Source organism: Thermobia domestica, chromosome 15 (genome assembly GCF_964235325.1).
Source record: "Thermobia domestica chromosome 15, izTheDome1.hap1.1, whole genome shotgun sequence".
NCBI lineage: Eukaryota > Metazoa > Arthropoda > Insecta > Zygentoma > Lepismatidae > Thermobia > Thermobia domestica.
The window spans coordinates 196880521-196901995 of record NC_137468.1 but is presented as its reverse complement, the minus strand read 5'-3'; the positions used below and the strand labels follow the sequence as shown (position 1 = coordinate 196901995).

The 21475-nt window shown below is 37.6% G+C and overlaps 1 protein-coding gene across 1 annotated transcript in view; it reads right to left on the bottom strand.

The window, feature by feature from the left end:
• rut (adenylate cyclase rutabaga) overlaps positions 1 to 21475 on the bottom strand; it is a gene marked incomplete in the record, with an annotated part of 698554 nt that overhangs the window by 213457 nt on the left and 463622 nt on the right. The window contains 1 exon segment of the mRNA XM_081741008.1: positions 4899 to 5017. Within this exon segment, the coding sequence (XP_081597134.1) occupies positions 4899 to 5017 (119 nt within the window).

Here is a 21475-nt window from a genome sequence, read left to right as displayed (position 1 = left end):
CTGGATCCGAAACCGGAACCGGTTCTGAAAATCGGATCTCCAAGAACCGGTTCCTCGTGGAACCGGTTCCGCTGAAACCGAAACTTTGTGATCATCCCTACGCTAAACCCGAGCTGCTGGCAGGCTGTGAACAGTATGTTAGATGAAATGGTGCAAGCGATAGGCAGGCGCCCAGGCGGCGGCAGCTTGTCTCATTTGGCTAAATAAACTGGGTAACTGGCAAACTCATTGGCTAAACAGGCAAACTGGCCAACTCATTTGGCTAAACACCCAGTGGTGGACCAAAATTTTTTTCTGGGGGCACAAGCGGGTCTGGGCGGGGAAGGCACAAGCGCATGGTCCTCTTTGCATTTTTTTAAAGGTGAACTTTGTGCCTCCTTTACGGGTCTTTGGGGGTTTCGGATCCAGGTATGGAACCGGTTCCTAAGATCCGGTTCTGGAACCGGGTTTTCGGATCCAGGTTCTGAACCGGTTCCATAACCGGTTCTGAAAACCGGATCTCCGAGAACCGGTTCTTCTCGGAACCGGTTCTGCCGGAACCGGAACTTTGTGGCCATCCCTAGTTTTTTATAATTTCATTCCATTCAAATATACAACGTAAGAAGGGAGAGGGAGGAGGAAGGAAGTTCAAACATAACGTTTCAAATATTTTCCATCAACTATTTTTCGTGTGCGAAAAATTAATATTCCAGCTAGTGTCCTATGAAAGAAAGCGAAAAAATGTGATAATCCGCATCTGGACAAAATTAATTACGTTTCTTTCTCTGTATAAAAGTACACTGAATCCTCTGTGTATCAAATTCTATTTTGCTGCGCGGCCGCAGTGGCCAGTGGTAGAGCATTCACCTCTGGTGCGTGGAGTCCCTGGTTCGACCCCCGCTCGTGCCAATTGAACTTTGTGGTGGACAAACCCCATCTGCGTGGGTTTTCTCGGGGTTCTCCAGTTTCCTCCAACTTTCTTCATTTCACCATTTCAATTATTTTTCATCATCATCGTCTCCTTTAGCCGACGCGGCATAATCGTGAAACGTAAAACTCAAAAGATTTCAATTAATTTCTATTTCGCTGCGGTAGCCGAGTTCACGTAGTTTGTACTTTGCAATGAAATTTGAGCAGAGAGAACAGGATTGCACACTGCAAGCTAGAGAGAGAGAGAGAGAGAGAATAAACAGAAGAGCATAAACGACGAAAACCGATCTCATTGGTGGAAACAAACATATTAATAAACGCATTCAGAGTTTCTAGTGACGGACATTCTCTACCAATCACAAGGGGATTAGGTATCGCGGGTTGTTCGTCACCAGAGTGAAATCAATATTGCACATTCTACAAGGGAAATATGATTTCGAAAAAAAAAGGACCCCCTCCCCCACAACAGCAAAACACAGTGAAACAAATTGGAAAGGAATAAATTATTCTATTGTGCTTCGTTATTTTATTTTTGGAAGTTCAAACGGCATATTCCACTCTGTTTTCCTGGAATTACTATTTCCTTCTTCAGCCAAATGCATTGGTACATTTTTTCTTTATAAAATTTTTTCACATGATGGCATTACCAATTGAATACATGCAGCTGTATGTAAGTGAATGTCCCCATTTTATTTATTTTTTAAAGCTAAATTAAAGCCGACTTTCAGAAGCAATTGTTAACACAAGTCCTTCCGATTTCGAAGAAAACATAATTAAATCATAACGTTATTAAAGGAACATAAAAATAGTGCAGCAAGGTGTATACAAAATCCATAACAATCACAGTAGTAGAAACTTGTTATCTATATTGCGCATGTTCGGAAACATGCTTTACATCCGCGTCAAAACTTACCGCTAGGGATGCGCACAAGACGAGTTGAGACAGGATTTTCCTGACAAAATTCGAGTCGAGACACGGCTCTTCCAATAGAAAATTATATATTTTCCAATTCGAGACATCACTTTTACAGCACATTTTCGAGTCGAGACAGCATCTCTACTTACCACGATGCGATAAAACTTAATATTATACGGTACTTAAAATGAATTTTTACAATTTATTGATAGCTCTACATTTTACTGTAATGAACTACTACATTGTACAGCACTTCCTTTTTACATTTCAAGACTTCACTGAAAAAAAAATCGTACAATTTAGTCTGATGAACTCAATAACAGCGTTAGTTTAAAGCATAGTGCTTAACGATAGATGCACAAATGAACCTCCTAACAGTTTGACTGGCGTTCCATCCATGTCATACAGCATTACCTTAAGGCATATTTCTTAACAGTAACAAGAAGAAACAAATGAACCTCCTAACAGTTTGACTGGCGTTCCATCCATGTCATACAGCATTACCTTAAGGCATATTTCTTAACAGTAACAAGAAGAAACAAATGAACCTCCTAACAGGTTGACTGGTGTTCCATCCATGTCATACAGCATTACCTTAAGGCATATTTCTTAACAGTAAAAAGAAGAAACAAATGAACCTCCTAACAGTTTGACTGGCGTTCCATCCATGTCATACAGCATTACTTTAAGGCATATTTCTTAACAGTAACAAGAAGAAACAAATGAATCTCCTAACAGTTTCACTGGCGTTCCATCCATGTCATACAGCATTACCTTAAGGCATATTTCTTAACAGTAACAAGAAGAAACAAATGAACCTCCTAACAGTTTGACTGGCGTTCCATCCATGTCATACAGCATTACCTTAAGGCATATTTCTTAACAGTAACAAGAAGAAACAAATGAACCTCCTAACAGTTTGACTGGCGATCCATCCATGTCATACAGCATTACCTTAAGGCATATTTCTTAACAGTAACAAGAAGAAATAAATGAACCTCCTAACAGTTTGACTGGCGTTCCATCCATGTCATACAGCATTACCTTAAGGCATATTTCTTAACAGTAACAAGAAGAAACAAATGAACCTCCTAACAGTTTGACTGGCCTTCCATCCATGTCATACAGCATTACCTTAAGGCATATTTCTTAACAGTAACAAGAAGAAACAAATGAACCCTCCTAACAGTTTGACTGGCGTTCCATCCATGTCATACAGCATTACCTTAAGGCATATTTCTTAACAGTAACAAGAAGAAACAAATGAACCTCCTAACAGGTTGACTGGCGTTCCATCCATGTCATACAGCATTACCTTAAGGCATATTTCTTAACAGTAACAAGAAGAAACAAATGAACCTCCTAACAGTTTGACTGGCGTTCCATCCATGTCATACAGCATTACCTTAAGGCATATTTCTTAACAGTAACAAGAAGAAAACAAATGAACCTCCTAACAGTTTGACTGGCGTTCCATCCATGTCATACAGCATTACCTTAAGGCATATTTCTTAACAGTAACAAGAAGAAACAAATGAACCTCCTAACAGTTTGACTGGCGTTCCATCCATGTCATACAGCATTACCTTAAGGCATATTTCTTAACAGTAACAAGAAGAAACAAATGAACCTCCTAACAGGTTGACTGGCGTTCCATCCATGTCATACAGCATTACCTTAAGGCATATTTCTTAACAGTAACAAGAAGAAACAAATGAACCTCCTAACAGTTTGACTGGCGTTCCATCCATGTCATACAGCATTACTTTAAGGCATATTTCTTAACAGTAACAAGAAGAAACAAATGAATCTCCTAACAGTTTCACTGGCGTTCCATCCATGTCATACAGCATTACCTTAAGGCATATTTCTTAACAGTAACAAGAAGAAACAAATGAACCTCCTAACAGTTTGACTAGCGTTCCATCTATGTCATCACTTATTTTCTCCATAACTTTGCTAAACTTTATCTCTGGCACAGAAGTCCGGTTTGTTAATGGCATCGTCACCTATAGACACCCCATACCACACAACATTATGATTCCTCACATCGTTCGACTTTTATGGGGAGTACGCAGACTTTTGCCTCATCCTGTATAATTCGACTATGTCATCTTTTGAGGTAACACAATATTTACTTTGTAATTAACTGTCACTAATCGGCAATTTGTCTACACGCTAGCTACAGCTATTACCACTAGGCAGGTGTTGACCAGACTACGGTAGGTCCCACAAGTTTTGAAGCTATGGGCCTTTAAAGTTCATTTTTTCATGTTTTCGGCAGCCTATAACTCCGAAAGGAAGCATTTGTGCACCCAGGTTGGTCTATACTTTCTATCTTATCTTGGTGTCAGGAATCATCTCCCGAGTGTTGTCGGTGTTATTTTGAAACACCCTGTATATATATATATATATATATATATATATATATATATATATATATATATATATATATATATATATATATATATAGTGTCTTGAAAGTTCTCTGACATAGAGTAACTCTGTTACTATCAGAGCTATAACAAAATGTAAGAGGGGCAACCGTCTCCAAATGTGATGTTTTCAATCTAAAATGAAGGATCTTTTTTCATAGGGTGAGCCGTTTGGGCTGTACACTCTTTATGCGTCCAATGTTAAATGAAAATGGAAGTTGATATTTACCAGGACCTGGATACATTTTTTAAGAGTATGGTGAATGGAGGCATGTTTAAAATGGGCGCTGGCAATCGACACGTTAGCGTCAAAGACAGTCACTTCATTCACTTATGTTGTGGGTCCAGGTAAATGGCAACGTTGCATTTTCATTTAACAGTGTACACATGAAGAGTGTACAGCTTAAACGGCTCGTCCGATTTAAAAAAAAAAATCCTTCACTTTAGATTGAAAACGTGATATTTGGAGAGTGTTTTCCCATTTATATTTTGTTGTAACTCTGATAATAACAGAGTTACTCTGTCAGAGGACTTTGGAGACACGCTGTATATAAAGAATAAGAGTGATTTTTAAAGGACGTGCATTCAAGATATATCCTATTAGATAGATAAGTAGAATAAAAAAAAAGCGTACTGACCTAACGTTTTCATGTTTTTGAATGTATATCTTGTGGAATTGGCCTTCGACGGGCGATATTATGTCAGCCTTCATCTCCATAGCAACGTGTTGGGGCAGCACCGATAGCAGCAGTCTCTCCTGCAACCAAAAGAAAAAAAAACCTTCTATTAAGCATCCATCGAAAAAAGAAACATCTCAACATCTATTGGTGGGCGATTGAGCATCTAGCCAATACTTGGACAGAGGAGCAGACCTTTTCATAGAAGCACGTATGAAAAAGATAGAAAAAAAAAAACTTTAATCTTCATCTATCCACAAGGTCAAGAGGCGTATCGCCCTTTAGAAATTTATCTTATAACATGAAACATACCACCGTTATATATATATTTTCTTTCTTGATCATGGACTATATCATCAATCTTCATCTTACAAATAACGTAAGACCTACAAACTATATGTATACATCTACCAAAATACATATATATAGCTTTAGTTTTCATATTTTTTTGATTGGAAGGTTCGAAAAAGTGACGTCCGAAAATATATTACGACGTTTGAATATTGTATCATATTTTGGAAAATGCTGCCGGAAAAATGAACAAAATATTTGAAAATGCTTTGCTATTATAAAATGGCGTTCAAAGAGACGAACAAGTAATTTAAAAAATCAATATTAACAGACTTTAAGAAAAGCTATGGAAAGCAGGAAATAAGAAAAGTGCTAAAAGCAGATAATAATAATAATAATAATAATAATAATAATAATAATAATAATAATAATAATAATAATAATAATAATAGAAAGCTCTTAAAGCCAGAAAATGTTCATTACTGTGATTATACATAAAGAAAATTGATGTTTATGCCAAGTCAAACAAATCAGCGCCTAATATAAAATTAGTTTGAGTGGTAATTTTATGAGACATTAATCCGCTTGGCTTGGCACAGATTTTTTTTTTAAAAAAAATAATAGATACAGTAATAGTAACTAGATATACAATAACTGCTAATTTGAAACAAAGCGATCAACCTTTATTATTCATAGAATCTTTTTAGTACATGAATTGTTTTTAAGAACGAAAACGACATGCAAATAGTTGAATTTGGCAACTCAGTGAAGAGCATAATGGCTTAGAAAAATTGTGTTCGTAGAAACAAAACGAAAAGGGCTTCGCCCCATTTCTAATGCTGAAAATTTTATTTTCCATTGTTTACAATGAGAATTCATGCGCACCAAATGCTTTTGCAATGTTAAGTCTATGGACATTCCCTGGGGGATTATTCCTCGATGTCTAGTCCGATGAGGGCATATGACCCCTTACGACAATCAGTGCGTGCTCTCGAATCACTGTATCAAATTTGGTTCAAAACGGTTCAGGCATATCAGAGGAGGAACAGGATAAACGAATGCATAAGGCAAGTAAAAAGAAGCTTCGCCCCAATGAATTATTATTATTATTATTATTATTATTATTATTATTTCGGCGTTTTCATTTAAGTCTCTCAACGTTTTTTATTAGATTTTTTTATTTTCTGCCTTTTAGTGCGTTTTTGAAGTTGTTACTTTTCTTTTCATTTTTTTTTCATTTTTCGTGACTCCAGTAACTTAGTGAGATACCTAAATTAATGTAGGACACAAACCTCGTACAAAATAGTCGACTTACAAAGCATGAGCATGCGTGATCAAACATATATTTCTTTTCTTAAATTAAGTCTGTGTGTTAAGGAATTACATGCGAACATACACACGGTATTAATACAATTAGCTGTTAGGGAATTTTCTGGTCTAACTCTAAAAGATCACGATAAAAATTTATATGAAACTGGAACAAAGTATACTCTTTCAAAACTAACTGTAAGAAAAAAAAAAAACAATGAATAATCCAAATTGATACGTCTATGTTGAAGTTATGCGTGAACATGCACATAATGAAGTCGGTTAATTATGATACTAGCACTGTCAGACGTTGAAGAGTTTTATGGTTCAGTTCAGAAGACTATAATCGGGTCCTAATGAAATTTAAATAAGACTACTGCCACTAAATAAATTTCCATACATACATATATCAATCCATCTATGCATGCATACATCTTTACATACATACACATATATATACAGTGTTCGAAGTGGGAAAAAACAGAGGCGGTATGTTTTATTACGATTTTGAGTCAACATACCGGCTATTTAAATATTGTCTTTATCACTGAAAAACCAGATACGGTATGCCTTCATCACTGAAAAACCAGAGCTGGTATGGCATATACCAGCGCATACCGTCTCACTTCGACCACTGTATATATATCCTCGCATACATCCTTGCATATATCCATCCATCCGTCCATACTTACATACATACAAGAATGCATACATCCTTACCTACATCCAGGTCCGTAGTCAACCCAAAAATATAGGGGAACCGGTAGAAGTTGGGGGGGGGGCGATCCAATCATATTATAGTTCACCACCATAGAATAGTTCATTTGCAAGCCTACCATGAAAACCTTTGGGAGGCCGCCAGTAAATATTTAAGGCGGCCCACCATGGATACGAGCCTGCATCCATACATACATACATACACATAAATCCATACACATACATACCTTCTTACATACATACTTCCATATATACATACAAATACAAAAATCAATAGATGCATACAAACACACGTCCACCTGGAGTAAAACTATAAAGCTCCCATATGGTTACGCTGGGGGCTAAAAAATAAACTTTAATGAAACCTACAACACTTTACAGTTAGTACGTACGTACGTTTTCCAGACGGTAACTCTTGAACGAAAGCAAATTTCTTATTTCTTTTTTTTAATAGACTGCTAGAGTAATTATATCGGCCAAGTTCGTTGATTGAGTAGATTCATTAATATCTTTACAGATATGGTGACGTTGCCGGTGCCAATCCATATCACATTTAAACCTCTTCACGGGTATGGTGACGTTAACGGTGCCCACTCACTTTGAGTTTAAACATCTTCATGCGTATGGTGGCGTTAACGTTGCCCATCCACACCGCGTTTAGATTCTTTTAATTGAGTTGAGTTCAGTTGAGTTTAACGTCCCGTTCAGCAGCGAGGCTATATGAGACGTGGACCTACTGATTAACGTGGAATCCGAACCACATGAGCTCCCGCCGGGAATCGAACCCAGGTCTCCCACGACAAAGGCGTAGGCTAACCGCTTAGCCACGGATGAGCTCTTCTTTTAATTGAACGCAACTTGCACAGTAGTAAAGAAATGTTGGTTGTCTATGATAGAAGGATATGGAATCGCGTGATCCTCTTATCTCTTAGCAAAGCTATTTCATTTTCCCAAATAATAGACAAAAGTACTGAACATAGAATTTCACTCACACACAAAGGAGTAAATGTATTTTCGTATACAATATCTATGAATATAAATTGTATTTTTGTGGAATTGTATGCAATCAAAGCAGCTTTATCTGTATTCGAATGTATAGAATAAAAAGTTCCTTTTCTAAATATATTGAATTCGTAACAGATAATTACTGTTTCACAATTACAGTATTCACAATTCAGATTTAAAAAAAAATAAAATAAAATATAAACTGACGAAACGAACTCTATTCAAAACTAAGTAACAAATGCACTGTGATACACTAGATAATCAACCTTAATGGAAACACTCCTATTACATTTTTTTAGTATTCTCTTCGTAAAATAAAGGCACAAAAAAAGTATGGTATTGGAATTGGAACACAGAACCCATTTGTAATTACTGAACAGTTTCCAGCAATTGTATAACAGATTTCTGGCGAGAATGATCATGTAAAATCGGAAAAAAAAAATATAAAGAAAAATTGTTGATGACACCAGTTTACAATTGAACATAATAATAGACAATTTAATCTGGTGTGCCTCCTATGAATTCAATTGGCTGTTGTTTTAAATATTTGAAATCAACTTCTCCAATGGTACAAACACAATAATGGCAATTGTATAGGTCATTTACACGCATACTCTTCCGCAACCCCCCCCCTTCCTCTACAAATGAATACAAATATTTTTTTTCTATTATCCTGGAATGAAGACAAATGATTTCAGTATTCATCCTGAACTTTGAAAATAAGTTCATATCACATCAACACATTTATTGTTGTTAATAGCTATTTTATCAACTGAACTGCTATATACTTTTGTGGACTGCACAAAATTATCTAATTTAATTATCTAATTTATAAAAAGCAGTTCTGAAATGAATTTCAACAGGGTAAATAATACAAACAAAGCATAATACGTCGTACTGAAACGTATTGGTTAAAAAAAAAATCTTATCCGGCCCTGTTAATTCTTCTCGATTTCAGGGAGGAACCTAAAGTTCTATGGGGGAGACCATAGATTCCTTGCCGCTGGGGCCACGGTGGCTCAGTGGTAGAGCGCTCACTTTTGGTGCATGAGGTCCCTGGTTCGATCCTAGCTCGCACCAAGTGAACTTTGTGGTGGACAAACACCCTCTGTGTTGGTTTCCTCGGGGTTCTCCTGTTTCCTCCCACTTTCTTCATTCCACCATTTCATTCATTTCTCTTTATCACCGCCTCGTTTAGCCTGCTCGGCATAACCGTGGGACATCAAACTCAAAGATTCCCTGTCGCTATCTGACCGTGTATTAACTTTATTATAAGAAGATCCAAATTTTGTTGAACACTATATCATGAGATTTTCCTTATTTATTTATTTGTACATGTTATGCAAAGATTGATTCTCAGTCTTATTGTTACGTGATTTGTTTCCTCATTATTTTAGAGGCTTTGCTTTCTGAAGACATCCTTGCTTAAGCACAGAACCATTAAAAAATAATGAAAATTTTCAGTTTAACGTCTCACAATTACACCCTTTAGGCTAAGGGAGACGGTGATTAAGGCAAATGATTGCTGACAAAAGAGTTGGTAGAATGAACATGTGGGAGGAAACGGGAGTACCCCGAAACGGACACGATGTTGTCCACCATAAACTTAATTGGCCGGGAATTGAACCAGGGACCCCACGCACTAGAGGTAGGCGTTCTACCACTGCTACCGTTCATCACAAACTAAATTAATTATACATCATTACCTGCATGCTGCTCCTAAACTTGGGGTGGGGAATTCTAGAGCTTTGGGGGCAGGAATCTCCCCTCTAACATGTCTGGGTAAAAATGATCTGACTACGGCGAGCATAAATGGAGAATACTGTTTTTTTTATGTATATTGTAAAACTTAGTGCCATATAGGTTATAGGTACAGTGTTAATAAAAAAGAGTGTCCGGAATCGACTCCTACTGTGACGGCTTTTACTATGAAAATTCCACTATAAAAAGTATTTTTACAAAATACTATACAAATAAGCTCTCCAAATTTACAAGGTTAGTTATAAGTAGAATTTGACCGTAAGATCGCAGACAGGATGTTTACAAAGCCACGAAGCAGGCTAAGCAGAGTGGCGTTAGGGACCCAAAGCTCCGAAACAAGCAGTGGGTTGGTTAGGTGACCACAGAGCCCCGAAGCAGGCTAGACCAGCAGAAAGGAAAGGCATAGTCCCAAAGCAGACTAGAGGCCTGGGGTTAGGTTACTCCTAATGTTCCGATAGGAGGGGCACCAGTGAACTGGTCAGAATTGCAGTCGTCCAGCCAATTTATAGAGGTCCTCGGGCGACGGTGGCGCAGCTTCTCCGTTGTTATCGTCTGCTCCATGGGAGGGACCAGAAGCCCGTCGTTTCCAGGTGATGGTAGATCCATCTGGTGTGTGGAATCCTCTTACCAAACCACGTGGTGGTGTTTGTAAACACCAGCGTCTGGAACTGTTTATATACATCATCATGTGAGACATTAAAATATTTATGTAAAGTAAATGTCACCCCTTGTCAGTCCAGGGTATGAAGACCCAAGGATAGTATGTTGAAATAAAGATCCAAAATTTGACTTCGATACTCATGGAGGTGCTGTAAACCCCATAGTTTGCTTCAGGTCTTTATTTTAAAGAGACAGCGTGAATCTTACAGCTGCACTAAAACGAGAGAGAAACGACAAAAAACACTCCCGCTAGGAATTGAACACGGGTCGCACATTTCCTAGGATCACGCCTTACTGACTACACTGCTATGGTTCTAAGCACATGTTTGAAGGTATACAATTTTCATTTAGACCTCCTACTTATTCTTCGTTTCTTCTTTTCTCATAGAGTCACTTGCCTACTTGCCTCAATCTTTCAGTTTAATCTCCGACGAGTATGCCCTTTAGACAAAAGGAGACGCAAGCGAATCGATTATGGAAGAATTGATGGAATGATAATGTGGGAGGAAACTGGAATATCCCGAGAAAACCCACGAAGAAGATGTTGTCCACTACAAACGTACTTGGCCCGGGAATCGAACCTGCGACCCCACGCACCAAAGATAAGCGCTCCACCAATCAGCCAGCATGGCTCCCCTCTTACTTCCCTGAAAGAGGGTATAGTTTCGTAAGACGTTCCAAGTCTTCGAGCTTGCAATAAAAATAAACAGGGTGTTTCAAAACAACATCAGCAACGTTTGGTAGGTGATTCCTGACATCAAGATAACACAAAAAGTCTAGACCAACCTGGATGCACAACTGCTTCCTTTCGGAGTTATAGGCTGCTGAAAACATGAAAAAATGAACTTTAAAGGCCCACAGCTCGAAAACTATGGGACCAACCGTAGTCGGGTCAACACTTCATTTTGGAACTAGTATGTGCTCTATCCAAATATGCATGTTTCAGAATCCTGCGGCTCTTCCACAACAACTTTTATGGAGGTAGTTGGTGAGTACCTCAAATTATATGCCCGCAGCCAAACTGCCTATATAAAAATTGTTACGTCAGTACCTTAGGATTCTGAAACATTGATTTTTGGATAGTGCACATGTCAGTTCCTAAGTGAAGTCTTGACCTGACTACGGTATGTCTCATAGTTTTGGAGCTATGGGCCTTTAAAGTTCATTTTTTCATGTTTTCCGCAGCCTATAACTCCGAAAGGAAGCATTTGTGCACCCAGGTTGGTTTATACTTTTTGTCTTATCTTGGTGTCAGGGATTACCTCCCGAACGTTGTCTGCGTTTTGAAAACACCCTGTATATCACTTGTCAGTTATGGGTTTCTTAGAACAAACACGCGGTAGCTTTGATTTTTACGAAGTACAATCGAGTTTTACGAAGTTTACCTCGTATTTACGCTGTCTGTCCATCTGACCGGGAAATAAAGTCTCAAGGACTACTTGACCCATTGTCACAATTTTGGTCAAGATGTAGGGGGTCAACAGTTAGAAATTTAGTTCGATAATGGAGGTGGTATTCAAACCGGAAGAGGCAGAAATGAACCATTTCCGGTTTTAACGTTGATCACTCTAGAGCAAAAAGGATAATAAATAGCGGGAAGCGGTTTTCTGCAATCATCTAAGCATAACTGAGAATATAATCAATCTCCACTCTAATATCTCTAAACTGCAAGTGGTAGAAATTTACGACAACTTCCGGTTTCAATGGTAACTGAGAAAATATCACGTCATACAAACCAAACTCCTTCACGTGGTGTACACGTGTCACTACTACTTCTTTTAAAGAAAAGTTCCGAACGCAGAGGTTTGCGCTCAGTGGTCTCAGTTCAACACGATATAAAGAAAATGAAAGATAGCAACCAGCGCCTAGAATTGAACGCTATTCACCAGATTATGGCATATGCTGATGATGTAAATTTAATAGGAGGCGATAGCAGAACAACAGAAACAAATGCAGAGGTCTTATTAAAGCTTCCAAAAACATGGGTTTAGAAGTAAATGCAGAGAAAACTAAATACATGGAAGTTCGTCAGCATAGTAATATGGTAAATTATAGATGCGTTAAGATGTCAAATAACACTTTAGACAAAGTGGATATTTGCAAATATCTAGGATCAATATTAACACACGAAAACTATATTCACGAAGAAATTAAATGTCGTCTAAAAACAGGAAATTCGTGTTATTGCTCAGTCCAATATCTTTTGTCGTCGCGAATTCTGTCGAGGAATTTGAAGCTTAAAATATATAAAACGATAATCATGCCTACTGTAGCTCTACTATATGGTTGCGAAACATGGTCGATTACTGTAAAGGAAGAACATGGACTGAAAGTATTTGAGAACAAGATCCTGAGACGAATATTCGGACCCAAAAGGAACGGGAATGGGGAATGGCAGAAACGTCATAACGAGGAACTACATAATTTATATGGTTTACCCAACATTGTTAGGGTCGTCAAGTCTAGGAAGCTAGGTGGGAAGGTCATATAACTCTAGAATGGAAGAAAGTAGAAACGCTTTCAAAGTCTTGACTGGAAGACCGATCGGAAAACGACAATTAAGAAGACACGGACACAGATTGGAGGTCAATATTAAGATGGATCTCGCAGAAACAGGAATAAAAAGTAGAAAGTGGACCCAGTTGGCTAAGGACAGAAATCAATGGAGAGCTTTTGTGAAAGCGGCATTGAGCCTCCCGGTTCCATAGGCCTTACAGTTAATTAGTTGGTTCTTAGTTAAACCTCACGCTATCTGAGGCTCGGGCACTCTCGAATTAGGGCTCTCTATTTTCATTGAGATTCACGCTCATCAACCTTACTAAGAGCTCGGGCTTGCTATTTCCAACAGAGCTATCACTCGCTCGTGCTCATTAACATCGCTCGGCTCGAGCTTGCTATCCATTGATAAAGATCGTTTCACACGGACTCGCGGTGCTTTACGGGCTCGGGCCAGACTGAGCCCAAGAGCCGCTCAAGTTCTTCGTAAGTTTATAGCCTCTCCCTAAAAATAATTTATTTTCTAATAAAATGCATATTAAATTTTATAATTATCTTCATCCTATTACGTATTCAACCGAGCTATCTTATTTGTAAGCACCGTGGACTAACTCACAGGATGAAACAAGCAAGCAACAACAAGGATAACTTAAGATCGATGAGATTGATTTAAATATAAAGAGGAGTTGGGCTAGGTGTATGCTGAAAGAGCCGCATGCGAAATAGGAGAGGTGTGGTTTCTCTTCGAACACGATTAATGTTGGTACAGATTCTGGGAAATGAAGAGAGAGGCAGCGGGAGAGAATCAAGAGACACGGCTCAACGACTCAGTGAACTTCAAAGCGGTAGGCGAGAGGTATGTTCGCAATCCCTCGGCTGGTTGTAATTTCTCAAGGAAGGAAATATTTTGGCAAAAGACTCTTACAAAGACACAGAAAAGAAAAAAAAGAGACAAGGAACCAGTCAGACTACGACTCGATGGAAAAGACAACTCTTTAAACTTGGAATACTCACTACAGTGTTGCCAAATATGGATTCGAATTGCAGCCGCAAAACAATGAAAACCAGTATAAATACTTCCAAAGGTACAGAAAAATTTTTGTAGTGAACAAATATTTTTTGCGCATCGTAAGTCTGTTATCATAGAAAAACAATTAGAAATGTCAACTATGTTCTTCTCCATTAAGGATTTGGCTTTTTATCATTATGTAACAAGTCAAGAGTAATATATCGGAGAAATATTAACATCTACAAGTAAACGTTTGAGTAATGAAGTCATAATTACATGAAGTAATATTCCTAATCATAACTCAAACTATCCCACTCCAGTTCCATAATTCTATGAAAATAAAATCTAAGTTTTACGTCCCACGCTTCTGCCGGCTGGCTACAAGAGACAGTGATGATGAGAAAAAAATGAAATGGTGGAATAGAGAAAGTGGGAGGAAACGGGAGAACACCGAGAAAACCCATGCACACGGTGTTTGTCCAGCATAAAGCTCACTTGGTGCGATCTAGGATCGAACCGAGGACCACATGCACCAGAGATGAACCCTCTACCACTGAGCCACCACGGCCTTCGATAATTCTAGTTTTCTTGCATTCAATATTTTAAGCCACAAGGAAAGAAACTGGCCACAATGCCCGTCTTCTACTAATTTAGTGGCCACATTTTCCTTGCTTTACTAGCATAGTAGTTCCAGTGCCTATAATTGTGCAACGATTTACGGCAAATTCATAAAAAAAAGGACGTGTCTACTGTTAAGAGCCTGACATACTAAAATAACAAAAAAATACCATTTTTGTTTTGCTTGTTTTTCATAAGTGAAAGGAGAGAATGAAATGCAACTTACCACAATCATAGATAATGTTATTCTACAACAGAAAATATGAACCTGAAGAATTTTCAGTGTTGCCATCCATAGAAATCAGTGTTGCCAGAATAACATTTCCCCCAAAATTTAAGTTAAGTCAGCGACTGAAGAAACGAATTCAACTGTATTTGAAAATCTTTCAAGTTTAACGTCCCACGTTTATGCCGGTTAGGCTAAAGGAGACGGTGATAATGAGAAATGAGTGAAATGATGGAATGAAGATAGTGGGAGGAAACGGGAGAACCCCGAGAAAACCCACGAGCACGGTGCTTGTCCACCACAAAGTTCACACGGCGCGAGCTGGGATCGAACCAGGGACCCCAAGCACCGGAAGTGAACGCTCTATTACTGAGCCACCGCGCCCCCTCAACTGTATTTGATTACGTATCATGTTGTCTTGGAATCCTGTGAACTACTTTTTAGATAACATTATTATTTAATTTTAATAATTGTATGTTAAAACAATTTTGTTCATTACAAACTAAACACAAGTATTATTTAAAAAGTAATTTACAGAATTCCAAAACAACATGTTACGTTATCAAATGCAGTTGAGTTCGTTCCTTTAGTCACTGCCTTAACTTAGATTTTTGGGAGAATTGTTATTCTGGCAACACTGTAATTTCTATGGGTAACAACACTGAAAATTCTTCAGATTCATATTTTCTGTTGTAGAATAACATTATCTATGATTGTTGTAAGTTGCATTTCAAGATTTCCTTTCACTTATGAAAAACAAGCAAAAGAAAAATGACAAATTTTGTATTATTTTTAGTACGTCAGGCTCTTAAAGTGAGATCTGCTTTACATTCGAGGTCCTGTAGTCCCGGCAGTCTTTGAGTCTGAAAACAAGAGTACAACAACGAGCGCTGTACCCATGAGAGCAAACAGGAAGTTGAGCATGTTCTAAGACAAACATCAAAGTCTTTCGTTAATATTTTGGATTTTATTTTTTAATCCAAAGTTGAACGAATAATACACATGTCCTAAAACTTAAATGTTTATTAAGGAAACTGATCAACAACTTAACTTTTTCCTTCGCTTATGAACGATGGTTAATTAAAACCAGTAATTAGCTTACTTCTTATTTCTATAAATCCTTTAGATTCTTGCCAGGTCGACCTATTTATTATGATGTGACGAAATGAACAGAAAGACGAATCAAATTTCTGTAGAGGAATGAGCGATCACGGCTCATCAATCGATGATAAAGTATGAACATATATAAAGCATAAGGGTAGGTATCAAACATTAATTCTCTGAATGGGGTACGTACAGTATTTTACTTGGCGAACTGTGTATGTCGACCAAAGTTAGCTGCTTAAGGAAAGGTACAACATCTGGCCAGCCATAGACCTACGAACCATAGTGTTTTTTAATTAGAATATTATAATTTATTTGTTCACTTCTTAGACGTAAATATCAGACTGACGACAACAGTATACGTGAAACATGTAACCGTGGCTGAAATTCACCGACAGCTGCTCGAGGTTTACGGGGAGACTGTAATGTCTCATCAGCATAACGCAAGATGATGTTCCATAGAGCCCAGAAAACTATCACGTTATTGAAGCAGTTTCGCCGGGATATCGACCACTCTTCCTACAGCCCGGACCTCGCTCCAAGCGATTTTCAACTGTTCCCGCACTTGAAGGAGCACCTAGGACGTCGTCGCTTCGCTCCAGATGAGGAGGTGAAACACTTCGTGACAACGTGGCTGAACACGCAAGGACAGAGTTTTTACGAGGAGGGAATCTTGGAACTCATCCCAGGATGCGACAAATGCCTCAACCGATATGGAAACTATGTCGAAAAATAACGTAATGGATTTATTATGTGTTGGCTGTATTGGTTGTATGAAATAATGTATGTATACAAGTTTCACTGCATGCTTTGTAATCTTACTTTCTGATCACCCCTCGTATATGCTTTGGCCGGTACAAAAATGTTCATATTATGGAGGTGTCCGTTAAGGGTAGTTTCACTCTATATCTTCGAAGAGTTGTGCCAAACAATGTCCATAGAGAAAGAACCTACAAGGGAAATGTGGACCGCTCTAGATGACCAAAAACTATGGTTACCTCCTCCAAAAGGTGTAAATATCATGCACTTGATTACCGTACATCGAAGATCTAGCCTCAGATGCATTGCTGAGCGTTCTGGCACCAGTTTAGAATAGTGATGAGCGCAAGAGTCTTGGTCTTGCAGTTTTTGCAAGAGTCTTGCATGCAAGACCAAGACCAAGACCAAGACCAGGTATCCCGATGCAAGACCAAGACCAAGACCAAGACTCTTGCGCAAGAGTCTTGCACAAGTACCGGCACTACTTGAATTTCTTTTATAGAGTGCAAAAAAGTAAGAGATGGATTTTTTGGCTTCAGTAAAAATGTTGCTGCAGTGAATGTGTTCCCAGTAGTTTATGAAATCCGTGTGAGTCGATCTGTCCTTGTAGCATATAGCTACAGTATGTCGTTTTCTTAATTGGTTGTTCGCGTTTTCTGTGGATATTACTCGTTTTCAAGCCACACAGGTGTCATCTTGCGCCATATGAGCTTTTTTGGTCAACAAACCATGTGTGTGTGGATTTTCTCGGCCTCTTTCCGTTTCCTCCTACTTTCTTCATTCCACCATTTCAGTCATTTCTCATCATTACAGTCTCCCTTAGCCTTGGTTCATAATCGTGGGACATTAAACTAGATATTTCATTTCATTTCAAAGCACATTAGTGGTGGTGTCCTTCCAAAACTAAAGATAAATGTAGTATTGAACATTGGTAATACTGTATATCATAGGTGTCCAGTACATGGATATGGCTTTGGCACTGAGACTCAAGCATCCGTTGGAAATTTTTAATGTGTGCTCATAAAATTAATATCGAAATAACATTTTCATGAAACTTAGTGCATATGACCGCAAGTTTGATTTCATGGACGGATGCTTGTACGTTGAAAAACTGTTTATTAATATAACTTTTAGCCTCCTTAGGTATACGGCACATCGAGGATTGAGCGATATAACATTATACTACAACAATAACTCTATATTATAAAATTGAAAGTGACTACTTTATGATTCCTAATCTCTTGAACCGATCTAGATAAAATTTTCAGCGTAGATGAGGTTTGGGCCTGAGAGTGTTTTTATCATTTCACTTTGACGGTAAAACGTAGGGGAGGGGAGAAGGGGAGTTATAAAATAATAAATAAAACTTAATAATTCTTGAATCAAACAACCAATTTCAATCAAATTTTTAACATGTATGAAGTTCGGTCCTGGAAAGTTTTTTAGAGTTTGTTCCACTTTGATGGTAGAACCTAGGGCTGGAGGAGGAGAGGGGAATATGTATAAAATAAATACAACTTAATAACTTTTGAAACACCCGACTGATCTTGCTCAAATTTTCAACATAGATGAGGTTCGGACTTGGGATGGTTTCTCTACAAATCACTTTGATGGTAGAATTTAGGTTACGGGGATGGGATGGAAAATGTACAAAAATAAATAAAATTTAATAACTCTTGAACCACCCGACCGATGGAATCTATAGTTTAGTGAGTCGCTGAGATAAACAGTGACATTTCCGATGCTGTTTAAATTCAAATTCAGACCCGTACCTTGGAGGAGGGAAGGGAAGAGATATAAAAATGATCGAAAATGACGAATATTAGTGTAAAATCCATAGTTTTCGAGGTCTAGTTGAATAGTGACACTTCCGATACCCTTTACGACCAAATTCAGCCTCTTAACTTCGGGGAGAGGGATATACATAATAATAATAAAAAATGACCAAATATTAGTGTCGAATCTATAGTTTTCGGCGTCGCTAAGGTAAACAGTGATACTTCCGATCACGTTTAAATGCAAATTCAGCACTGCAACTTGGGGGAGGAAGGAGATAGGCCTATATAAAAATTATCGAAAACGACCATTATCAATATCGAACTCATGGTTTTTGAGGTCATTAAGATGAACAATGACACTTCCAATGCCGTGCCCCGCAACATGGGGGAGGAGGACATATATAAGTTTATTGAAAATGACCAATATTAGTGCCAAATCAATAGTTTTCGGGATCTCTGAGACGAACAGTGATACTTCTGATGCCGTTTAAATCCAAATTAATCCTTGCAACTTGGGGAGGAAGAGGGGAGAGAAATAAAAATAATCGAAAATGACCGATATCAGAGAGAGCTTTACTAATAATAAAAAGTGACTGACTAACGAAATATATAATATATTTTTTTTTTTAAAGTTTAATCCAACGAAGTGGGTAATTGATGCTAGTAATCCATATTCACACTAAACTTCAAATAACTTGGAGTTTGATGTTGTAATTTGTATTTCTAATACAGGTCAAAAGTATTTATACTGTATAACTAGTGTACCAATAATAGGTTTAATATCGGAATAACATCGAGATGTCTGATTCGTTATATTGTTATTTTCTGATTTTTTGATTTTCTTCTGATTTCTTCCATGATAGCATTATATGTTTTTATCATACTACTGCGCAGGTTCTAGTAATGGCTAATACCCTTAAGAGTTTTATGAAAAAAGAACTGCAAATTATTGACATCCACGAAGAGTAATTACGTGTTATAGTGGGTACTATATCGAACAAAGATTAGTTATTATTATTTTAGATCTAAAAGCAAAGATGTTTTGTGTAGTGGAAAACGAAAGAGAAGAAACTAAATTACTCTTCGGTAAATATTAAGTGGATGAGAGTTTACACAAAACACATAGTTGAGTCGTTTTCAGTTTTCACTCAAATTATTCTAAAATATTAAGAGGTTTGATTATAATAATTATTTTAATTCTCTCTCTCTCAATTATTATTTTAATTGCTAAACATATAATAATAATAATAATAATAATAATAATAATAATAATAATAATAATAATAATAATAATAATAATAATAATAATAATAATAATAATAGCTATTCTGCTATTATTGACAGATTACTTGCTGCAACAGAAGGTTCAACATTCGGTGGTCCTTAGCTAGTCTCTTCGTCTTAACGTAGCAATTTTCTGTTTTAATACCTTCCTTCGCTCCCTCGGTCTTTTTCCTTCCACAATACCCTCTAGCAAGTCCCTCATAATACAGTTCCTCCTCAGCCAATATCCTAACCAGTTCCTCTTCCTTCTGTTAACAATATCTAAAATTCTTCTTTTTTCCCTACTGCTAATACTTCTAACACCTTCCCATTCGTTTTCCGTTTAGCACAGCTAATTCTCTTCTTTTTTCTCCATGTCAATGTTCCGAAAGCCTGTAATTTTTTCATCGCTTTTGCGTAATGTCAATGTTTCTGCCCGATACAATACATATTGGAATCAGTAAAACAAAAGCTCAATATTTAATTGGAAATTTGTTTAAGACAAGGATTAGCTAATCGTGGTTGAAAAGAAAAATCTGACGCCTTTAGAGTGTAAAAAATATTTTGCAATTCATAATATTTCAATAATCTGTGCCGTCTTGATTTTCTTTCATGCGTTTCAGGGGTAGCCTCCCCAGTTTGGAAACGAGTGGAGTGTTGGATCTGTTAAAAAATATAAACAGATTACGAAACGTTGTGATTTAGGCATATCTTATAAGTAGTGAAGCGTTGGCACCCATTAAAAATAAAATAAATGTCGTCGTCTATGTTGTACACTATCATCATACTTACACGAAGTTAAACTATATTACATTTAGAAACAAAATATTGTATTTCTGTTACTATTGGTGCATTGTAGAGTTTATTGTCCCTTAAATCCAGAGTAAAATTTACCTATGAAAAGCTTGAGATTTCTTAAATGCAAGACTTGCAAGACTCTTGCATGCAAGACCAAGACCAAGACCAAGACCAAGACTGGGTGTGCAAGACCAAGACCAAGACCAAGACCAAGATCAAGGGTTCCAGTGCAAGACCAAGACCAAGACTGGATGTGCAAGACCAAGACCAAGACCAAGACCACCCCGGTCTTGGTCTTGGTCTTGCATTTGCTCATCACTAGTTTAGAACATACTTCTGTACCATACTGTCAATATTGGATTCCTAAATATCCACGAAACATGCCACGCGCTTTTTTTCAAACTTCCCAGAGCCCTAATATTAAGTATTGAAATAAATCAGAGGCGAGGTGAGTGAATTTACTCCATCTCAGAGTACCATACGTATTTTAGTGCAGTCTTTCCGAATCGGTTGTCCGTGGCAATATTTATCTCATAGCTTACGAAAGATGTAAATAATACCATGAACCCATAAGCTCTCATCCTTGGGCACCCCTTGGGATCTAGATATATTTGCTTGGATCAATGCTTGGATATTTAACACCGAAACACACATACCTTAATGTGCCTCCCCAAAATAAATCAGCTCCACTGCAAGAACTGCTGCATGTATGTATGTACTGTACGTTGTATGCTTATAACATAAA